The following is a 19421-nucleotide window of genomic DNA, read 5'->3' as shown; positions in this document are numbered from 1 at the left end:
GAAAGGGATTTTTTTTAAAACTAAGGTCTTTTTAGCTTTTTTATAGCTAAGGTCTTCCTTCAACTATCCCACATTCCTGTCACATTCCTGTCCTTTGTTCTCTTATCTTGCAGTGTTGGAATGTAGCTGGAAAGACCCAAAGTGTGGAGGACAGGTGGGCTGAAGGAGTAATCTGTGCTGGAAGGGCTTTTGGATTAGCATCTCCATGTTAGCTGTGAGCTGCTTCATTAAAATTTCCTAGGGATGGGCTCAGGGCCTTGGGGACATTTTCAATTCCTGTTATCCTGGACTCCATTCTCAATATGGTGTTCATTATTGATTTTAATGGATATTAGACCCAATTTGCCTAACTACACTAACTACCTATCTATAAATCTGGCTTCACTACCAAGGATATGGCTAAGTAGTACAGTATCCCTGAGTTCACCTAACTTTAACAAAATAATAATAATGAACAAATTAAAAATAAAAGAACATCAAAATGAAAATTAGCTAGCTCAAAAGGAAATTAGGTACCCCAAAATGACAGCTCCTCTCCTGCAGGAAAATGGAACTTGGAGATTTAATTTTGATAATTATTCCACCTGTCAATCTCCAGCATATGGTAAAACACTGGGCTGCAGGAACACACCTGCCACATTGTATTTTATGCAGATTCTGAGGATGCCCTTTGAGCATAAGGAAGGCAGCAAAGAGTCTCTGCCACTGACATGTTCCCCATCTGGTTGGCCAGTAGGACTGAGGAAATAGTGTCCCAGTGGAGGAGTTAAGCCTGCAGACTCCAGAGACTGCCCAGAGTCCCGATCTGCTAGCTCCTGTTTTCAACACAGCCAGTCTTGTGGTTCCAATACTCTTTCTCCACCAGCCTCCCTTGCTAGGCCAATGCACACTCACCATTTCCTGGTTCTCAGAAGTAGGGCTACTTGGGATGCTCAGTTTCTGCAAAGCAGAACAACATGTGACTCTGAAGTGTGAGACTACAGATGGCAAAAATGGAGGACTCAGGAGATAAGAAGTGAAAAGCCCACCCTCCCTGATGAAACCTGATTGGACAGTTCCCACAAAATGCTCTTGATTGGAAGGGGCTTCAGATCATAAACATTGAATTTGAGAGAAGTGAACCCTTTTTTGAGTGACAGGGAATATTATCCAATCCAGGCATGAATAAGGGCTAGAATCTCAGGTCTTTGAGTGCTGTTTTTTTTTTTTTTTTTTTTTGTTGTTGTTGTTGTTGTTTGTTTGTTTTTTTATCTGAGAAATGTACCCCAGAGTCTCAGGCTGCTGTTATTTTAAGGCAAAGTTGTTTCCCATAAGTGGGAACTAACCCAACCAGCAGAACATTTTCATTTAAACTTACATATAAAGTAATTTGAGTTTATGGATTATATATGCTTGTATATTATTCAGGAATTAATATAAAATGATGACAATAATTATCAAATTTTATTTATTTATTTTTTTATCTCTGTTTTTTTTTTAGGTGACAGATTGAACTTTGAACTGGGAAGAAAACCCCTAATATAAAAATGCCCAATAAAAACAACACATACGGGGCTGGGATTGTGGCTCAGCAGTAGAGAGCTCTCTTCCCATGTGCAAGATCTTGGGTTCGATCCTCAATACTACATAAAAATAAATAAGTGAAATAAAGGTATTGTGTCCAGCTACAGCTAAAAAAAAACCATAAAAAACATAAGGTACAAGGTGAGAAACCAGCCTCTACCTCAGAGCAAAGACTATCCAAAGAAGGGGGCATGACTCTTGTCCTTGGAAACACACACCAAGCACTCCTAGGCTCAAACCCACCCTACTGATTTTTTAATCTACAAATAACAGGAGAGATCTGCTGTGCCTGCTGTCCCTGACTCAGTCAGGCTATGTGGAGATCTGTAGCAACCCCCTAGAAGCCACCAATCAGCATGAGACAGGGAAAATTCCTGGGAATCCAAATGACACTTCCAGTAGTTTATGGTGGTTGATAACATTCTAGGAAACCATATAGTTCAGCATATACTCCCCTAATGGCCTAAGTCAATGTGTTCAAATGAATCCCCATCTTGTACTAACCAATCACGCTTACCCAACTTGTTCCCACCACTGAATGTGCTAAATCATGTTTTAGAGTTGTTTATGATTTTCCCAAGGTGTGTGATGATTTGCTAAGAGATGCTATGATGTATGTGGGGTACCTGCCTTCCCCAAAGAGTTATAAAATGGCTGCAAACCCTGGGCTCAGGTCCTCTAAGCCACCAGTTGCTGTGTGTGTGGAGAACTGACCTAGCTTGCAATAAAAACCTCTTTGGTTTTTACATCAATCTTGGTCTCTGGTGGTCTTTTGGGGGTCCCGCATTTGAGCATAACAATCTCTCCTGAAACCCATGGGAAAAGAATTCAGCACCCCAGTTCTCTATGACTGTAGTTTTATAGCACAAAATTTACAAATGTGGGGTGACTTCAGAACTTAAACGAATAACAAGATTTTCACAAGCATAATACAAAGACACATAGTAGGTTAATGGTCTAAATGGTTAAGCACTTATGGAGTAAATTTAGATCACAATATCAGAATTTATGATGCACCACTAAAGTTTCAGAGTGAGTTGTTATTTGGTCAGGGAAAGCCAGAATTTATGAGTCATCACTAAAGTTTCAGGGAGAGTTGTTATCTCATCAGGGAAAACCAGACATGGGTGAGTTCAAGGCACTGGTAGGGATTTCAAGCAAGTTTACAAATCACAGTAATTTATAATGAAGCAGAAATTAACTTTTCATACCTTTGTGATGACATGGCTCCCAATCTTAAAAGGAAATTAGGCTGGATTTTTCACTTGCTATGGCCATAGCTTTTAAAGTATATGTTTCATACTTTATCAAGTATGAGAATTAAATTATTAATATTAATTACTACTAATTTTTAAAAGACTGAATAAAATAGAAAATTAGATATTTGTTATTAAATGCATAAAAATTTTGATTAATATATTAATAATATAAACATGGAAAAATTTGACAATGATAAAAAGACATTTAATATAAGGATTAAATATTATAAGTCCCTCATGTTCAGTGTGTCAGTCCTTCAATGTTTTTTTTTTCTCTTTTTTTTTAGGTCATTTTGAATTACACTTCTGCAAATGTTTGTTAAGTATACAAATTTAAGATTTTGTATTTTGTAAAGTAGAAAAATGGCAGATTTAAGCTCCTGTCGGGATTTTAAAACTTATAAGCCATGTGGGTCATTGTAGCACTTTTTTTTCATATTTGCACACAGTCCAATTGTAGAGAAGAATGAGTTGGAGACATAGTCTACTGTTCTGAGATAAAGAGAAATTGCCTTAGGATATTTCTAAAGCTTTTATCTTTTCTAACATTTCAGAATTTTTGGTGATTTGAAAAAAAAATTATTTATTTTAAGAAATGAATTGTTTGAAATTAATTATTTATCTTTCCTGCATTATTTTTCACTTTCACTGATTTTTTGGAAGAAGTAACAGAACAGAATTCCAAAAGTGTTCCATGTAAATTTAAAGGTATGTTTCTAATAATCAAGATAGAAAGCAGAAGTAAAACATCATCTAGTTTGGTGGTTCCGGCTCAAACTAGAGAGTTACTTATTTATTTCTGCTATTATTCACTAGGTTCCTGAGGTTGCAGAAATCACCAACCAACACAGAGAAAAGTCTTTTTAGTTTGTTTCTCACAACCAATTCAAGCTAAAATACATTAGTATCACTGTAGTTTCAGAACAAAGTGTGTTTCTAAATAATAAAAATATGTATACATAGATATATAAATAAATATAAAATAAAATATAATATTAGATAGATTTTTTTTCCTGGATAAACATTTTGTATATATTTCCCTTTAGACACAGTTCTGGGAACAAAGTGTCATAAATAAGACATAAATCCTACATTGCTACACAGAGTAATTAAAGCACATACTAAAAATACAACTTGGCATAAAGACATAAATAACTAGAGAACATTATAGAGAATTATACCTAAGTGCTAAGAAGCAAATTCATAGTCTTTAAGTATATGAAGAGACAAGTTATCATAGCAAATTTTATAACTCAGTTGCTGCTAATATAGAGAGATATTTATTAAGAGATGGTTTTATGCAGATTTTTGGTTTAAAAAAGGAAAGATCAGATAATGTAGGTGATTTAAATATGAGCAATAATATTTTTCTGCATTCAGCAACTTTTTCACAGATATATAAAGTATAATTAATTCCAACCAGTAAAATGCAGAAATAGTATAAAGATTATTCACTAGGAGTAAAACTACTTAAGAAGAGAACCAAAATTTCCATTCCTGTCCAAATGTTTATTCCTGACAAAAAGACTGCTTTTTTGAACCATTTCTGTAGATATAATATTTTTTGTAATAAATATTTTGGTGATTTTTTTGCATATTACTTAATATATTTATGCTTCACATTTTCTCTTTTGTCCTATTTTACTATGTATATTCTGAAAGAAAAAAATTTCTAACTCCAAAACTCCCTTGATATTTGAGATATCATTTAATTTTTAAGCTTATATCATTTCTATAATGAATACTGTGCTTTCAGTAAAGAATGACTATTTGCATGCACCTGGCTCATTTACAGGAGTGTTGTTGTGTTCTTTGATTTTATTTACAGTGAAGTTAAAAAAAAGGTTAATGTTAAACCAAAACACAAAGAAAAGACCACCAACTCAAATTTTAAATCAAATTAAATCAAGATTGTATTGTGTACATAAAAGCTGGCAAGGACTGCCTCTTACAAGATTCTATGCTAAAGATCATCCCCCTGATCTTCAGGAAAAAGGTTTTACAACACAAAAAGTTACAAAGGAGGTGGATGTCTAAGGTACTTACAGCTAACAATATTTTGACAATCATAGTACAAAGGCAAATAGCATGTTAAGGATCTACATTGCTAACATTTCAAGGTAGAAAATAAATTCATCTCCAAACATTAGAATTTATGAGCTGCCACTGAGATTCAGAGAGAATTGTTATTTGGTCAGTGGGAGCCAGAATTTATGAGGCACCAGTAAGGTTTTAGAGAGTGTTGTTATCTGGTAAGGGATAGCCAGGCATAGGTGAATTCAAAACACAGGTAGAAATTGCAAGCAAGTTTAAAACATCAAAATATTGTCAGGCCAAAGAGAAATTTTAGTTTTCTTACACAAAACAGAAATAAACTTTTTACCTCAAAAAGCTCTATGAGAAGATTTTTTTTTTTTTTTGTATATTCTAATATTGAATGGCTTCTGGCATTCCTTTGTTTTTAACCATAAATGCTTCTCTTCTGTTTTTAGGGGCTTCCAAAACAAAAAAAAATATAGGTAAGCCCTTCTCATAGGGAAGATGTTTCTAACATAGCAAGTAACTACCCTTTAACCCACAGTGTCTGACAACCATATTATAGGATATGAAAGACCCTCCAATATGCTTGTTCTTCCAACCATTGTTTGCAAAGGTTGACAAAAGTCAATTCATTGTACAGAATGAGTGAGGTGAGTCTCTGCTCTGCAGTCCAGAACAGGAGGTAAAAGAGCCTTCAAAGTGAGTTTAAGACAGGGCTCTACATGACATAGCTGACATAATCCTAAAAACAAAAGAAAACATAAATTCAGAGAGAACCACACCCACATAATCTCATTTGACAGAATTAAATTCATAAGAAGAACAGAGGACTGAGGCAAATCTAAAGGGATTTAACTATATTTTCTTTTTCTAAATTGCTATTAATGTCTCTCACAATTATAGAGTTCTGGATCTCCTCAGTTACTACTTTATCATTACCTTCAACCTACAATGCATGAGGCACACTGAATTTACCCTCATACTCATGTACTTATCACTTATTTTTTTCTATAGAAATGCATATGTATATGAATATATTTTTCCCACATTTCCAAGATTCTACCATGAAAATTTCTGTGATATCACTTCCCTGAAATGCATTTTTATTTTTTCATGTCAGTTCATCTAAGTATTCCCTATATGTGTTGCAAAAGATGAGACAACTCTAAGGCCCTTCTTATTTTACTATTTATAAACTATAATTAAAGGTCAACCTCAGTACCTCCACAGAACTTAAGTATCATTCACCTTTCTCATTCATAGTGCTTTATTTTTTAAGTAGGTAACAGAAATTTTATTTTGAAGAAGAGAAAGTGATTTAAAACCATTCAGTGAACTGTAGAGGATCTTAAAAACCTATGGTTGTGGTTCTTAAACATTCTTACCACTGAAAGATCTGGATTACACTCCAGGTTGGACACTGATACTATGCTTCCATGGGAAATGGTTTCTTGGTTGTGAATATTGTCTTTCCCTTTCCCCTATAGTCTTGGAAATGTGTAGATTGTGTGAACTTTTAGAATCACTATTTTCAACACACTTAGCATGGACCCATTTGATAATAGAAGACATCTATATTCTGAAAAAAAAGACCCTTCACCAAGCCCTAAAAGAGTGATAAAATAATCTCTGAAAAAAATAACAGTCAACCATTAGATTATTTTTAAAAAATACTAAGAATAAGTTTAGTTAGTAATACATTACTGTACTAGGAAAAGTGATATAAATGCAATTTTAATTTTTAAAGTTGTTTCTGATTACTACAAAGAGAGTATAAAAAGCTAGGTACATGGGCTGGAGTTGTGTCCCAGTGGTAGACTACTTTGCTAACATGAGCAAAGCACTGAGTTTGATTCTCAGCAAAATATATAAAGAGTTTTTTTGTTTTATTTTTTAAATACATGATAGTGGAATGCATCACAATTCTTATTACACATATAGAACAATTTTTCATACCTCTGTTTGTATATAAACTATGTTCATATCAATTCCTGTCTTCATATATGTACTTTATCTTTTTAAAGAGAAAGAGAGAGAGAGAGAGAGAGAGAGAGAGAATTTTAATATTTTTATTTTTTAGTGTTTGGTAGACACAACATCTTTGTTTGTATGTGGTGCTGAGGATCAAACCCTGGCCACACGCATGCCAGGTGAGCACACTACCCCATGAGCCACATCCCCAGTCCCATATATGTACTTTAGATAATAATGTCTATCACATTCCACAATCCTTGCTAATATTTACACAACACTCCTACACTGGCTACTTCACATAAACTTGCCTCAGGGATTTAATGCAGTAATCAAATAGATTTTAATCAGCCTATGCAGTGCTGTTGGAATGGCTATTATAAAAATCTAAAATTGTCATGTATAGTGTCATAAAGCTGAAATTCTAGAATCTATGGAAAATGACACAGGAGAATTGTTAGTACAAAGACAGCCTCAGTAATATAACAAAGCTACAATCAACTTAATGCGAGCCTATCTCAAAATATAACATAAAAAAGAATGTGGACGTATCTCAGTGGTATGCATCTCTGGGTTCAATACTCAGCACCAAACCATAGAAAACCAAGCAAATATCTCATAATTAATAGGGATTCCATGGTACACAAATATGTAAAAATGTTGGTGACAATATAAATTTAATAAATATATTTTTATAAAAGTGTTAAGGTTCTTTAAAAGCCCAAAATAAAAATGCCACATAATCCACTAGTAATAATTTGGGGTAGCAGTGCAAAATCATACATGCCTGTACTCCCAGTGGCTTAGGAGAATAAGAGGTAGAAAACTAGGGATTCATTCTCAAGTTAAAGTCCAGACTCAAGAACTTGGCAAGGTCCTAAGAAACTCAGTAAAACCCTCTCTCAAAAACAAATAAATAAATTAAAGTGTTGGAGACTGGGTATGTAGCACACTAGTAAATTGCCATGGGGTTAATCTCCAGTATTTCAATAAATAAAAAAATATAAATAATAATTCTCGGTAAAAAAAAAAAAATGCCATACAATCCAATAATAATAACTCTGGGTTCATATGTAAAAAATTTGGAATCCTTTTGCTAAATATATTGCCACACATCTATTTTTATTGTACCTTTATTCACAGTATCTAATAAAAGGAAAGAAATAAAGTATCTTTTAGATAGAAATTATATCAGAAAATGTCTTCCCGCTGCAAAGCATCCAATTAATCCATTCCTTCAGAAGCTACACACTTAAAATTCAAACTGGTCCCTAAAAGGCAAGACTCAGAGAGTGGTGTTTTATACTCAAAAAAATTTGGAATCTCTGGGAACTTTGTTTCAGATATTCTAAAACTCAGGACTAGGTCCTATGGGAGGTCAAAATAAGAACACAAGACATAGTAAATTCTTTAATGGAGAATCTTAATTCTGACACTGACATAACCAAAAGCAGTGTTGGAGATAAAAAATAGATTCTGTTTCACTGATTTCTGGGTTATGGATTCAAATCAAATATATATTAGAAAGTAAGTTAAGGCTACTGGTTAAAATCTACATAAAACAGTTATTATAAATGTATCAGGGCTGGGTGTGTTTGTGCAAGCCTGTAAGCCCAGTTGCTGAAGAGGCTGAGGAAGAATTATCAAAAGTTCAAAGCCAGCCTCAGCAGAAGTGAGGGGCTAAGAAACTCAGTGAGATCCTGTCTCTAAATAAAGTAAAAAAAAAAAAAAAATCCTGGGGATTTGTCTTAGTAGTCAAGTGTTCCTGAGTTGAATCTCCAATATCCCCCATAAAAATGTACCAGGGGGCTGGGGCTGGGGCTTAGTGCAGCTCACTTGTCTGGCACATGTGAGGCACTGGAATCAATTCTCAGCTCCACATGTAAGTAAATAAAATATAAGGTCAATCAACAACTTCATATAAATAGTACCAAGATATTGACATGGAATTTTATCTAATTTGCGTGTACTTTAGCTCTTAAGATTGATGTTGGTTGGGGCTGGGGATGTGGCTCAAGTGGTGGTGTGCTCGCCTGGCATGTGTGCGGCCGAGGTTCAATCCTCCGCACCACATACAAACAAAGATGTTGTGTCTGCCGAAAAATGAAAAATAAATATTAAAAAAAATTCTCTCTCTCCCTCTCTCTCACACTCTCTCTTAAAAAAAAAGATTGAAGTTGGCCAGGCATGGTGATGCATTCCTGTAATATCAGCTGTTTACAAGACTGAGACATAAGGATCATGAATTCAAAACCAGTCTCATCAATGGTGAGGCACTAAGCAACTCAGTGAAACCCTGTCTCTAAGTAAAATACAAAATAGGGGTAGGGATGTGGCTCAGTGGTAGAGTGCCCTTGACTTAAATCCCTGGTCTCCCACCCCCCCCCAAAAATGAGGCTGAGTAAATAGTTCAGCTTGTAGAGTGCTTGCCTTCTAAGCATGAGGCCCTTGGGTCAATCCCCAGTACAGAGAGAGAGAGAGAGAGAGAGAGAGAGAGAGAGATTGAAATTGCATGTAATTTAAATTCAAGTTAGTCCCACTTTTATTTTTTTCTGCCACACCAGAAAAAAATAGTTTCCTGAAATGTTTGGAATGTTTCTGTGGGTTATTTATTTATTTATTTATTAAAAATTTTATGTGGTGCTGAGGATCGAACCCAGGACTTTACACGTGCTAGATGAGTGTTCTATCACTGAGCCACAACCCCAGATTGTCTGACCATAAATAAATAAACAAACAAACAAATTAATAAATAAATAAACCCTCAATTGATGACCCATTACAGTTTTGAAAAATCCTTAATTGGGACACATAAACCTCATTTAGGAGAGATTCATTCTTTTTAATGTCACCTAATTTTATTCTGCTTTCTTCTCATGAGAAAAATCTCAGAATGATAAATTTAAATCTTTTAAAAATGCCCTCCAGTTCTTGAAGAAAAACATTATAAATGATGCATACCTTTGAAATAAAACATGGGAAAATAATGATCAATAATGCAGAATGTGGAGTTTTGAGATGAACCAAAATTTCTCAGTTTGCCAATTGAATCTGGGTGTTTGTCTCATAAATTTTGAAGAAAAAAAAATCTATTTAAGCAAGAAGAATAGAACACCCACCATGAGGTATGAGGAATGATACCAGAAAGAAAAAAAAAAAAAAAAAAAAAAACTCATTTTTGTGTACCATCTTAGAAGTTTACAGATGGTTTAGGGCAGAACATGGAGCATAATGCATTTAGAATAGGCTTTGAAAAAGGCATCCTGACTACCATATGGGTTCACATTCATTCTTTTGTGACCCATCCTTTTTTCTTCAAATTCAACCAGGAATCACCCCTGGGACAAAGGACTTTGTTGAAGGTGTTCCCACAAGTTGGCTTCAAGGCCTTTTACATTTGAAATAGGCCTTAATGGTGCTCATTAACATCTTTCAGTTAGCCACCAGGTGTGTTTGAGTGAGGCCCATTATCCACATTACATGGTCATTATACTATCTATTCTATTTTATACTTAATCTCTGTGAAAAGAGAACCCTAGATTTGGATATGTGAACAGAGAGCTAGAAAACTAGGGGTTTATTCTGAGACCTATGGAGAACTACACTGAAGTTCTGGATTTCAGATTTTTGTTCTGGATTTGAGATATTGCTTCTGCTACATTTAAAAATCTCAGGACTCATGAAGAGAATGAGTTAAAAGCCAGCATCATGAAATTTGTGAGGCCCTAAGAAATTCAAAGGGACCCTGTCTCTAAATAAAAATATTAAAAAAGGGGTGGGAATGTGAATCAGTGGATGAACAAATCTGGGTTGAATTTCTGGTATCAAAAAGAAAACAACACACACACACAAAATAATAATAATAATAATAATAATAATAATAATAATAATAATAATAATAATAATAATAATAATAAAAAATAATAATAAATAAACAAACAAACCCTCATGAGTAACAAGCCCTAAAATTAACAGCCTCTCTCATGCATGAATACAATAAATGGATTTGTAGTTCTCTCTTGATAATTATATCCGTCTTCACCATCCAATTTGGAGACAGGCTGGACTCATGGCACATGGAATCCCACAAAGGGCTTTCGAAAGACACTGAAAACACCATACAATTATGGAACAAAATGCCCAGGTTTTCAACTGCTGGTCTAAGCCTCACTAGACTAGTCAGAGGAAGGTGAAGGCTAAGCTACCCCAGAGAGACCCTCTGGCCACAAGACTCTGGAGAGAACCAGGAGGAGTCCCTAGCCATGACTGCCAGTTTCCACCATTGCCACTCCTGTCAGCTTTAAGCCACCTTCCTATGCAGTCTCAATATAACAAGGCACACTTACCATCTCCTGGCTCTCAGGATTCTCAGCGTTCTCCCTGTGGTTTATTTTCAGATTCTGCACAGCACAGACACCTAAGCTCCGGATCCAGGTCAGAAGCCTACAAAAAGATTGAAAAAATGGCAGGTTCTAGACACCAAGGGAACAGAAGATTGTGGAAGCCCTCCCCCTCATCACTGGCTGCGTGAGGATTGGACAGCTCTCACCTAAGTGACTGATTGGTCAAGGCTTCAGGAACTGCCTCCAACCTGAGCCAATTGGGCACAGAATCAAAGTCTGAATAGCAGGCTGCTCCATTGTCATTGTTAACTGACGACAGATCAGGGATGAGAATATAGCTTAGTCAGTAGAGTGCTTGTTTTGCTGATATAAGGCCATGGATTCAATCCCCTGCACTACACGCATAAACTCTCCCCCCCACCGAAGGAAAAAAAAAAAAAAGATTAAGTAAAGGACTTTGGGGACTAGGGTTATGGATCAGTGGTAGAGAACTTCCCTAGCCTGCGTGAAATACTGGGTTGAACACCCAGCACCACATTAAAAAGCCACCCAAGAGGGGATGTGGCTCAAGCAGTAGTGCACTCGCCTAGCATGAGGGTGGCCCAGGTTTGATCCTCAGCACCACATACAAACAAAGATGTTGTGTCCGCCAAAAACTAAAAATAAATATTTTTAAAAAGCCAACAAACAAACTACTAATGATACTGTGTGCATTTACAAAAAAAAAAAAAAAAAATCAAGAAAAAAAAAGAATGTGTATTGCACTGGTGCACCCTCACTACAGAACTCATAGACACTTTTTATAAATAATATATAAATATATTTCTTCAGTGTATAAAATTCTCCTGTGATGTCCTTTCAAGTAACTTATATTACAGTTAGGCTTCACAACCCTGAAATCCTCCCCACCTCACTTATTATTATTATTAATATTATTATTATTATTAGCCTTTTAATTGCATTAAATGCCTCTGTATGGGGTTATTTTAAGGCAAAGTTTTCTTCCAATAATAGGACCTAGCCCAGAGAAAAATGTATTGACACTTATAACTGTTTATAGGGTTAAAGCAATTTGTGAATAGATTTCTTGTTGTATAACTGACCTTTAATATTCTGCAAGTTTTACCCCCATTCTGATCACTTTGGACTATAGATGTTTTGATGTAGGGGATCTCAAAGTGGTCATGCACAAGGTAGGAAATGGATATAGTAAGATATAAGACTGCTGATTGCTGAGTATGTAGATTTTGCTATACAAAATAAGTATTGGTGGATGATATGGGGGTAGGGAGAAAAAGAGCAATTAAAAAAAAACAAGGAAAACTTCAACAGTAGAGGGGTTCACATGCTACAAGTCTACAATGATATCATGAATATAGAGGGTAGTGTTCTTGGAATCAGCAATAAAATCTGAGGGAAAGAAAAAGGTAATTTTTTGCACAGTTCACAAGTGAGAGAGCCAGGTGAATGGGTTCTGTGTTAAACTCTTCCCACCTAGGAGTGGAATTTATAGTTCATAGGGTATGTCTCAGTAAATAGTAAAACACCATTTCTATGTACCTTTACACTTTTTCATGGCTACAAGCTGACTTTGACAATTCCAGTCACATTACATCTTTGCACTTGTTAGCTATTCATTAATTAATTCATTCATTACCTTAATAATTTGTTTTTTTATTAATTCACTTTTTCTTTAGTTGTCATTATTTTTACATTACTGGTGATTACATAATTGCATAAATATTCTGAATGTTGACTTTTGGTTAAATATTGTTTTATGTGTTCATTCATACATTTACTTTTCATTGAAATGTTTTTCCTTTGCCAACCCTTATATATATTAGACATCAATCTTCAATCTTCAATCTTCATTTATGAAGACTAGATAAAATCACATTATTCCAAATAACTCAAGTATTTATCATCTTTGCAGAATCCTAATCACCCACTAAAGTTGACCCAGTCTGGGTCAACTAAAAGCTCTGTCAAAAGTCCTCTTTTTTCTTATATACACTTTAATAAAGAATTCCTCTCTCACTTTTATATTTTGGAGAGTATACTAACTTCCCAAGCAGTAGTTAATAACCTAAATGAGTTTTCCAAGTAGCTCACTATTACTTTTAAATTATTTACATCCTTGATACTAAGAGTGTCACTGATTACTTTTTTTATTTTTTCAAGATATCTCTCTCTCTCTGTCTCTCTCTCAAATTGAGACAGATAGGCTTTTATACTAAGAAACACTCTCAGCCTTTAATAAATTATTCTTTAAAGAAAAAGGGTTTCACTGTTTTTCTTAGAGTCTCACTAAGTTGCTGAGGCTGGCTGACTTTAATCTAATGTTATAGAAGTTTGAAATATATATATAGCGTGAATATAGAGGGTAGAGGGTAGTGTTCATTTGACTCTTTCTTCTCTTGGGGACTGTGCCAGAGTTACCTTCTTCTTTCACTTCTACCTTATGTCTGCCTCGAATGAAATTACCCTTTACCCTCATACTACCATTGATCCACCATTAGACTTTTTAAATCTGAACTCTTGAGCTCGTCATTCTTTCCTTCACAGCACTTTTTTCTCTACCCATACCTATTCCACAAATACTTTTTCATAAATACTCACTACTATATACTCAGTATCCACCAATCTCACATCTTGATCCATCCCTGTTCTGCCTTTTCCATGGATCACTTTGAGATCCCCTCCACCCAGATATCAATAGTCCAGAGTAAGGTCAGGTAAGGGTGTTATATATGCAGGTTTTTAAAAGTCATTTACATAACGATAAGCCTATTAAAATTGGGATGTATTTTTGTCTTAGGTTGAAAAAGAGAATCTACAGACTGCACTGTTAAACTGAATTGTTTAAAATTCATTAATCTCAATAACTTGGAAAAAGAAATTCTATAAAAAGGAGAATAAAAAGAACATAATACATAAAAGTGACAAATTTGAAGAAACACCAAGTATATATATCAAAGAGTGTCATATATTGGTGCTTTCAAAAAACAAATTAATTTGAAATAAATGTAGTTAATGTGAGATGTAGTAATCATTTATTAATTATATATAGTGATAGTATACATGTATATGTACAAAATGCATCTCATATAATTATGAGTATACATTGCAAAAAATGAACTCTAGAGTATTTTTTTTTTAATTTTGCTGACAACACTATAAATACCTACATTTAGGTTTATGTATTACCAAAAGTTCAGGATACATTTTGTACTTTATAAAGTTTGCAACTGATGAGCAGATCTTTTTTTTTCCAATTTTTAAAAGTAGTAGTATTTATTTTCAGTTAGAACATAATGCCATCATTTATCTTTAATTTTTAAATATTTTTAATTATATGACAACAGAATGCATTACAATTCTTATTTCACATATAGAGCACAATTTTTCATTTCTATGGTTTTATACAAATTATATTTACATGAATTCACTTCTTTATAAATATACTTTATATAACAAGATACATCATATTCCACCATCATGTCTAACCCCATGATCCCTCCCCTCACCTCCCAACCCCCAAAAGGTCATTTTGATACACAATGATGTATGCTATGAAGTTATAGAAAAGAGTATATACCTTATATGAACAGATAAAGTTTTGTAACTAATACATAGCATAATAATAATAATAATAATAATAATAATAATAATACACTTGCCATTTAGACATTAATAAATTATACATCTGGCACTACTGACATCTTTTCCAAAAAAAATTGACATCTTTTCCAAAAAAATGGGAGTTATTTGTGGGGGTAAAATTGTATTCTATGCTTTCTTAATATCAAGAATAAATTATTTTCAGAATATATATTTCAATATAAAAATAAAATAGAACCAGGTTCCATGGCACACACCTCTAATCCCATTGGATTTTGAGGCTAAGGCAAGATAATCCTGAGTTTAAAGCCAACCTCAGAAACTTAGCAAGGCTCCAAGCAACTATGTGTGACCCAGTCTCTGCGTGCCCCTGATTTAAATTTCTAGTAAGAAACAACAACAATAAAAAGAATACAAAGTATTGATGAGGACACAAAACAAATTCTCATGAACTAATGATGGAGTAGAAATTGCTGTTATCTCGTCATGAAAACTGTAATATATATATATATGAAAACTGTAATATATATATATATGAAATACTCCTCACCAAGCAGCCTAAACCTGTAGAAATTATAGTATGTGTGTATCATGACAGTGTACAAGTATGTGATACCATAAGACTAGAGGTATACTTGTCAATACAGTAGAAATATGAGGCCTAGGAGGAAAGAGGAAATGATTCAGAAAAGAAAAAAAATAATAAAGTTTGAGAAAAAAATGGTTTCTGGAGCCCAGAAAGATTTTTGGTTTAATTAGAGTACAAAATACCAAATAAGTATTATACTGAAGTTACATCTGTTAAATACATCACATGTATAATGGATTTCAAGGAAAATATGTGGAACTTATCACAAACTAAATAAAAATTTACAAAAGCACATAAAATAGCATGTGCATAAATAAAACTAATCATTACAAAGACAACTATTTTAACTCAATTTAATTTATAATATTTTCCTACCAAAATTTTAGCATGTTTTTCTTTAAATACAAGAAGAGAGTTGGACCTGTTGGTGCACAATTGTAATCCCAGTACCTTGGGAGGCTGAGACAGGTGTATTGTGAGCTCAAAGCCAGCAAAAAAAAAAAAAAAAAAAAAAAAAAAAAAAAACCACAATAGCTCCCAGACAGCCCAGAACCTTCAACCCTTAGATTCCTGCATCATTCCATAGGCCTTTTCATATATAGGACAGAAAACAAAGGTGAATGGTCAATATTTTACATAATGAACACATGCTCAAAAGAAAATGTTTATGACAATGAATGAATACACCATTCATCCTATGGCCAGAGCAGCTGCTCATGACTCATTTGACTACTTACCCAAATCATCTATGCCACTGCTGCCACTTTTTTTTCTTTGGCCAGGGGCTGGGAACTAGGCTTCAACACTTTATTGACACTTCAACTTGCAGGGTTCATGTTTGCCCACAGTGCAGTCAGAATCCTTATTTCTGCTTACAAGGAACTAATCCCATTATATCACAACTCTCCATAGGAGTAATGGGATGAATGGTTTCTATAGATCTGAGAGCAAAAACTGATGCAAGTGTATGAGAGACTACCAGAATGAGGAATTGCAAGATAGTCAAGAGGTCTAGGAATCCAAAATACATCCAGTAGAGTAAGATCTCTGTATTTTGAAAATACCTATCAACCTTCCCCATTGTGATGTTGAGTCTCTAGAGAAGAAGGATAAAGGCCTTCAAGTCCAGTCATTGGATGATGCATAAAAAGAAACAACAGTAGCCAATGGCTCCAGTGAACAACTGGCATGGCCAGCCCGGGTATCCAAGTTTAACCTATTTTACCTGTTAACCAGAACTGATGGACTTAAAAAAAAATTTACCCAGGTGTCAAGAGAGCAAGATTATTATTTTTTGTATGTTAGAATTAGAGATAAACAGCATTTTGTGTTGCACCCTAAAAATGGTGAGGTTAGCATTGCTCCTTACAGTAGAACTTGTAAAATGCTCAATTCCATGAGGCATTTAGGGCCAAAAAAAGACCAACTGTGTTAGTACCCCTTCCAGAGGGCTATGTTTTTAGGAAGTAGCCAAGGTCATAAACACTCAGATTCAATGTATGTACTCAAGGTCAAAAACATTTGTTTGTGAGCATGCTCTTACATTAGTCAAATGTTGTTGATATGCCTTCTTTGTCTGACCTGCATAAAAAAAAATTCTATTTAATAACTTTGGGGGCTGAGGGATAGAAGCTAGAGGCTGGTTATGGGCTATTGCTGCCTTCAGAAGCAGCAAGCCTACCATCTGAAAAGTTCCTCACATCTGGTTAATAGGGAGCCTACACCCTGGGACCAATTTTTACCCCTCAAACATCAGATAAAGCTCTAATTTCTAGAGTATACAAAGAACTTAAAAAGTTAAACAACAAAAAAGCAAATAACCCAATCAACAAATGGGCCAAGGATTTGAACAGAAACTTCTCAGAAGAGGATATAGAATCAATCAACAAATACATGAAAAAATGCTCACCATCTCTAGCAATCAGAGAAATGCAAATTAAAACCACCCTAAGATACCATCTCATTCCAGTAAGATTGGCAGCCATTATGAAGTCAAACAACAATAATTGCTGGCGAGGATGGGGGTGGGGGCAGAGGTACACTCATATGTTGCTGGTGGGACTGCAAATTGGTGCAGCCAATTTGGAAATCAGTATGAAGATTCCTTGGAAGGCTGGAAATGAACCCACCATTTGACCCAGCTATTCCTCTTCTTGTACTATACCCAAAAGACCTAAAAAGAGCATACTACAGGGACACAGCCACATCAATGTTTATAGCAGCACAATTCACAATAGCTAGAATGTGTAACCAACCTAGATGCCCTTCAATAGATGAATGGATTAAAAAAAATGTGGCATTTGTACACAATGGAATATTACAAAGCACTAAAAAATAACAAGATCATGGATTTTGCAGGCAAATGGATGGAATTAGAACAGATTATGCTAAGTGAAGTTAGCCAATGCTAAAAAAAATAAATGCTGAATGTCTTCTCTGATATAAGAGGGGTGACTCAAAATGGGATAGGGAAGAAGAGCATGAGAAGAAGACTACCACTAAATAGGAAGAGAGGTGGGAGGGAAAAAGAAGGAGAAGGGGAGTTGCATGGAAGATGGAAGGAGGACCTCATTGTTATACAGAATACATATATGATGTTGTGATGAGAAAAAGGAAAAAAAAGTGTGTTGTTGAGAGCCACAGTTTAGTTGGAATGACACCTGGAATTTTGCTAGAGGGAATGGTTGAAAGGTGACCCTGCTCTGGGAATAGGGCAGCTCCAGGATTAGGGCAGATCCTGCTGCCTTGGGCACCTGCTACTTTGGAGTTCCAGTTGAGTTCTGGAGGGGGTGGGGGGGGTGGGGGTGGGTGTTCAGGAAGAATTGGCACACGGAGCCCAGTGGAGGGAGTGTGTTGTGTGTTTCCGAGAAGTGTTCCGAGAAGTGTGTGTAGAGAGCCGGTGAGAGTTCGGGAATAAAGACTTGCTGTTTGAACATACAAGGCTTTTGTGGTGGCTTAGTTATTTGTGCCCAGACAGACTGTGGCAGTGTGTCACATTAGATTGAATAAAGAGAAAGGATGGAACAGGAGGGCAGGAGTAGGGAGGATAGAAAAGGCAGCAGAATAGAATAGACAGTATGATTGATGTATGTACATTCCATGTATGTATATGTCAAAATACATTCTGCTGTCATATATGACTAAAAAAAATTTTAAAAAATCACATGGTAAAAAAGAAAAAAAAAAGTTTCTCACATCTTCTTTCAACTGCTTGAGCCCCAAACGTTGTTTTTTTGATATGAGCCCCTACACAGCAGCCACAGATGTGAAACTATTTTTAATTTGAGACTATCACAAATCCTCTGCTTTATGCAAGGAGTATTGTTTTGTTTTGTAGACATGCTCCCAGATAATATTTATATAGTGGATATTTAGTGAATTATTTATTTTAGATTACATATATTGCCTTAATGTTGTCTCCCCCTCACTTTTTTATGTAGTGTTTTACGTTTCATATTCTCCATTTATAAAACTTTTGTGATACAAATACAGTGGTTTTGTTGCATTTTCCAGACCATGCTGCATTTTTATCATGACTGTAATGAAATATATCTGTTTTTAAGTTTCTCCTGATAAGAAAATTTAAAAATGTTTCTTGTCCTTGATTTTTCAATTCAGTTCTCAGCCATTTTCCAAGTTTATTTTAAATCCTTGCTATAAGCTTCAGAAGTTTTTCTCAAACATATAATCCCCATTTAATAGAAAGTTCACCAGATGTAATTTTTTTTATTCTTTTCTTTTCCTTTTAAGGGGAGAGAAATGAGTACTTAACCCAGGATAGTTCTCCTAAACCCCTGTATCACAAGCCCTTTTTAATTGTATTTTATTTTATTTTCAGTTTTCAGACAAAGTGTTGCTTAGATGCTTAGGGCCCTCTCATAATATTTAGGCTGAATTAGAAATTGTGATTCTCCTGATTAAGTCTCCCAAATTATTAAGATTGCTGACATGAGCCACCATATGTGTGTAACCCCCCTTTTTGAAAAAAAAATGTGACTACTTAACTTTTAAGAGAATTTTAAAATAACGATGAAT

The 19421-nt window shown here is 34.8% G+C and overlaps 1 protein-coding gene across 1 annotated transcript in view; it reads right to left on the bottom strand.

Annotated features, from left to right (window-relative positions):
• The window catches only part of LOC139707147 (zinc finger protein 781-like), a 67029-nt gene that overhangs the window by 19829 nt on the left and 27779 nt on the right, over nt 1-19421 (bottom strand). The window contains exon 2 of the mRNA XM_071617200.1: nt 11180-11276. Within this exon, the coding sequence (XP_071473301.1) occupies nt 11180-11182 (3 nt within the window). The 5' untranslated portion in view covers nt 11183-11276. The remainder of the gene's footprint in view (nt 1-11179; nt 11277-19421) is intronic.

The sequence above is a fragment of the Marmota flaviventris genome, chromosome 9 (genome assembly GCF_047511675.1).
Source record: "Marmota flaviventris isolate mMarFla1 chromosome 9, mMarFla1.hap1, whole genome shotgun sequence".
NCBI lineage: Eukaryota > Metazoa > Chordata > Mammalia > Rodentia > Sciuridae > Marmota > Marmota flaviventris.
Note: the sequence above shows the minus strand (reverse complement) of the source record. Positions and strands in the feature narration are given on the sequence as shown.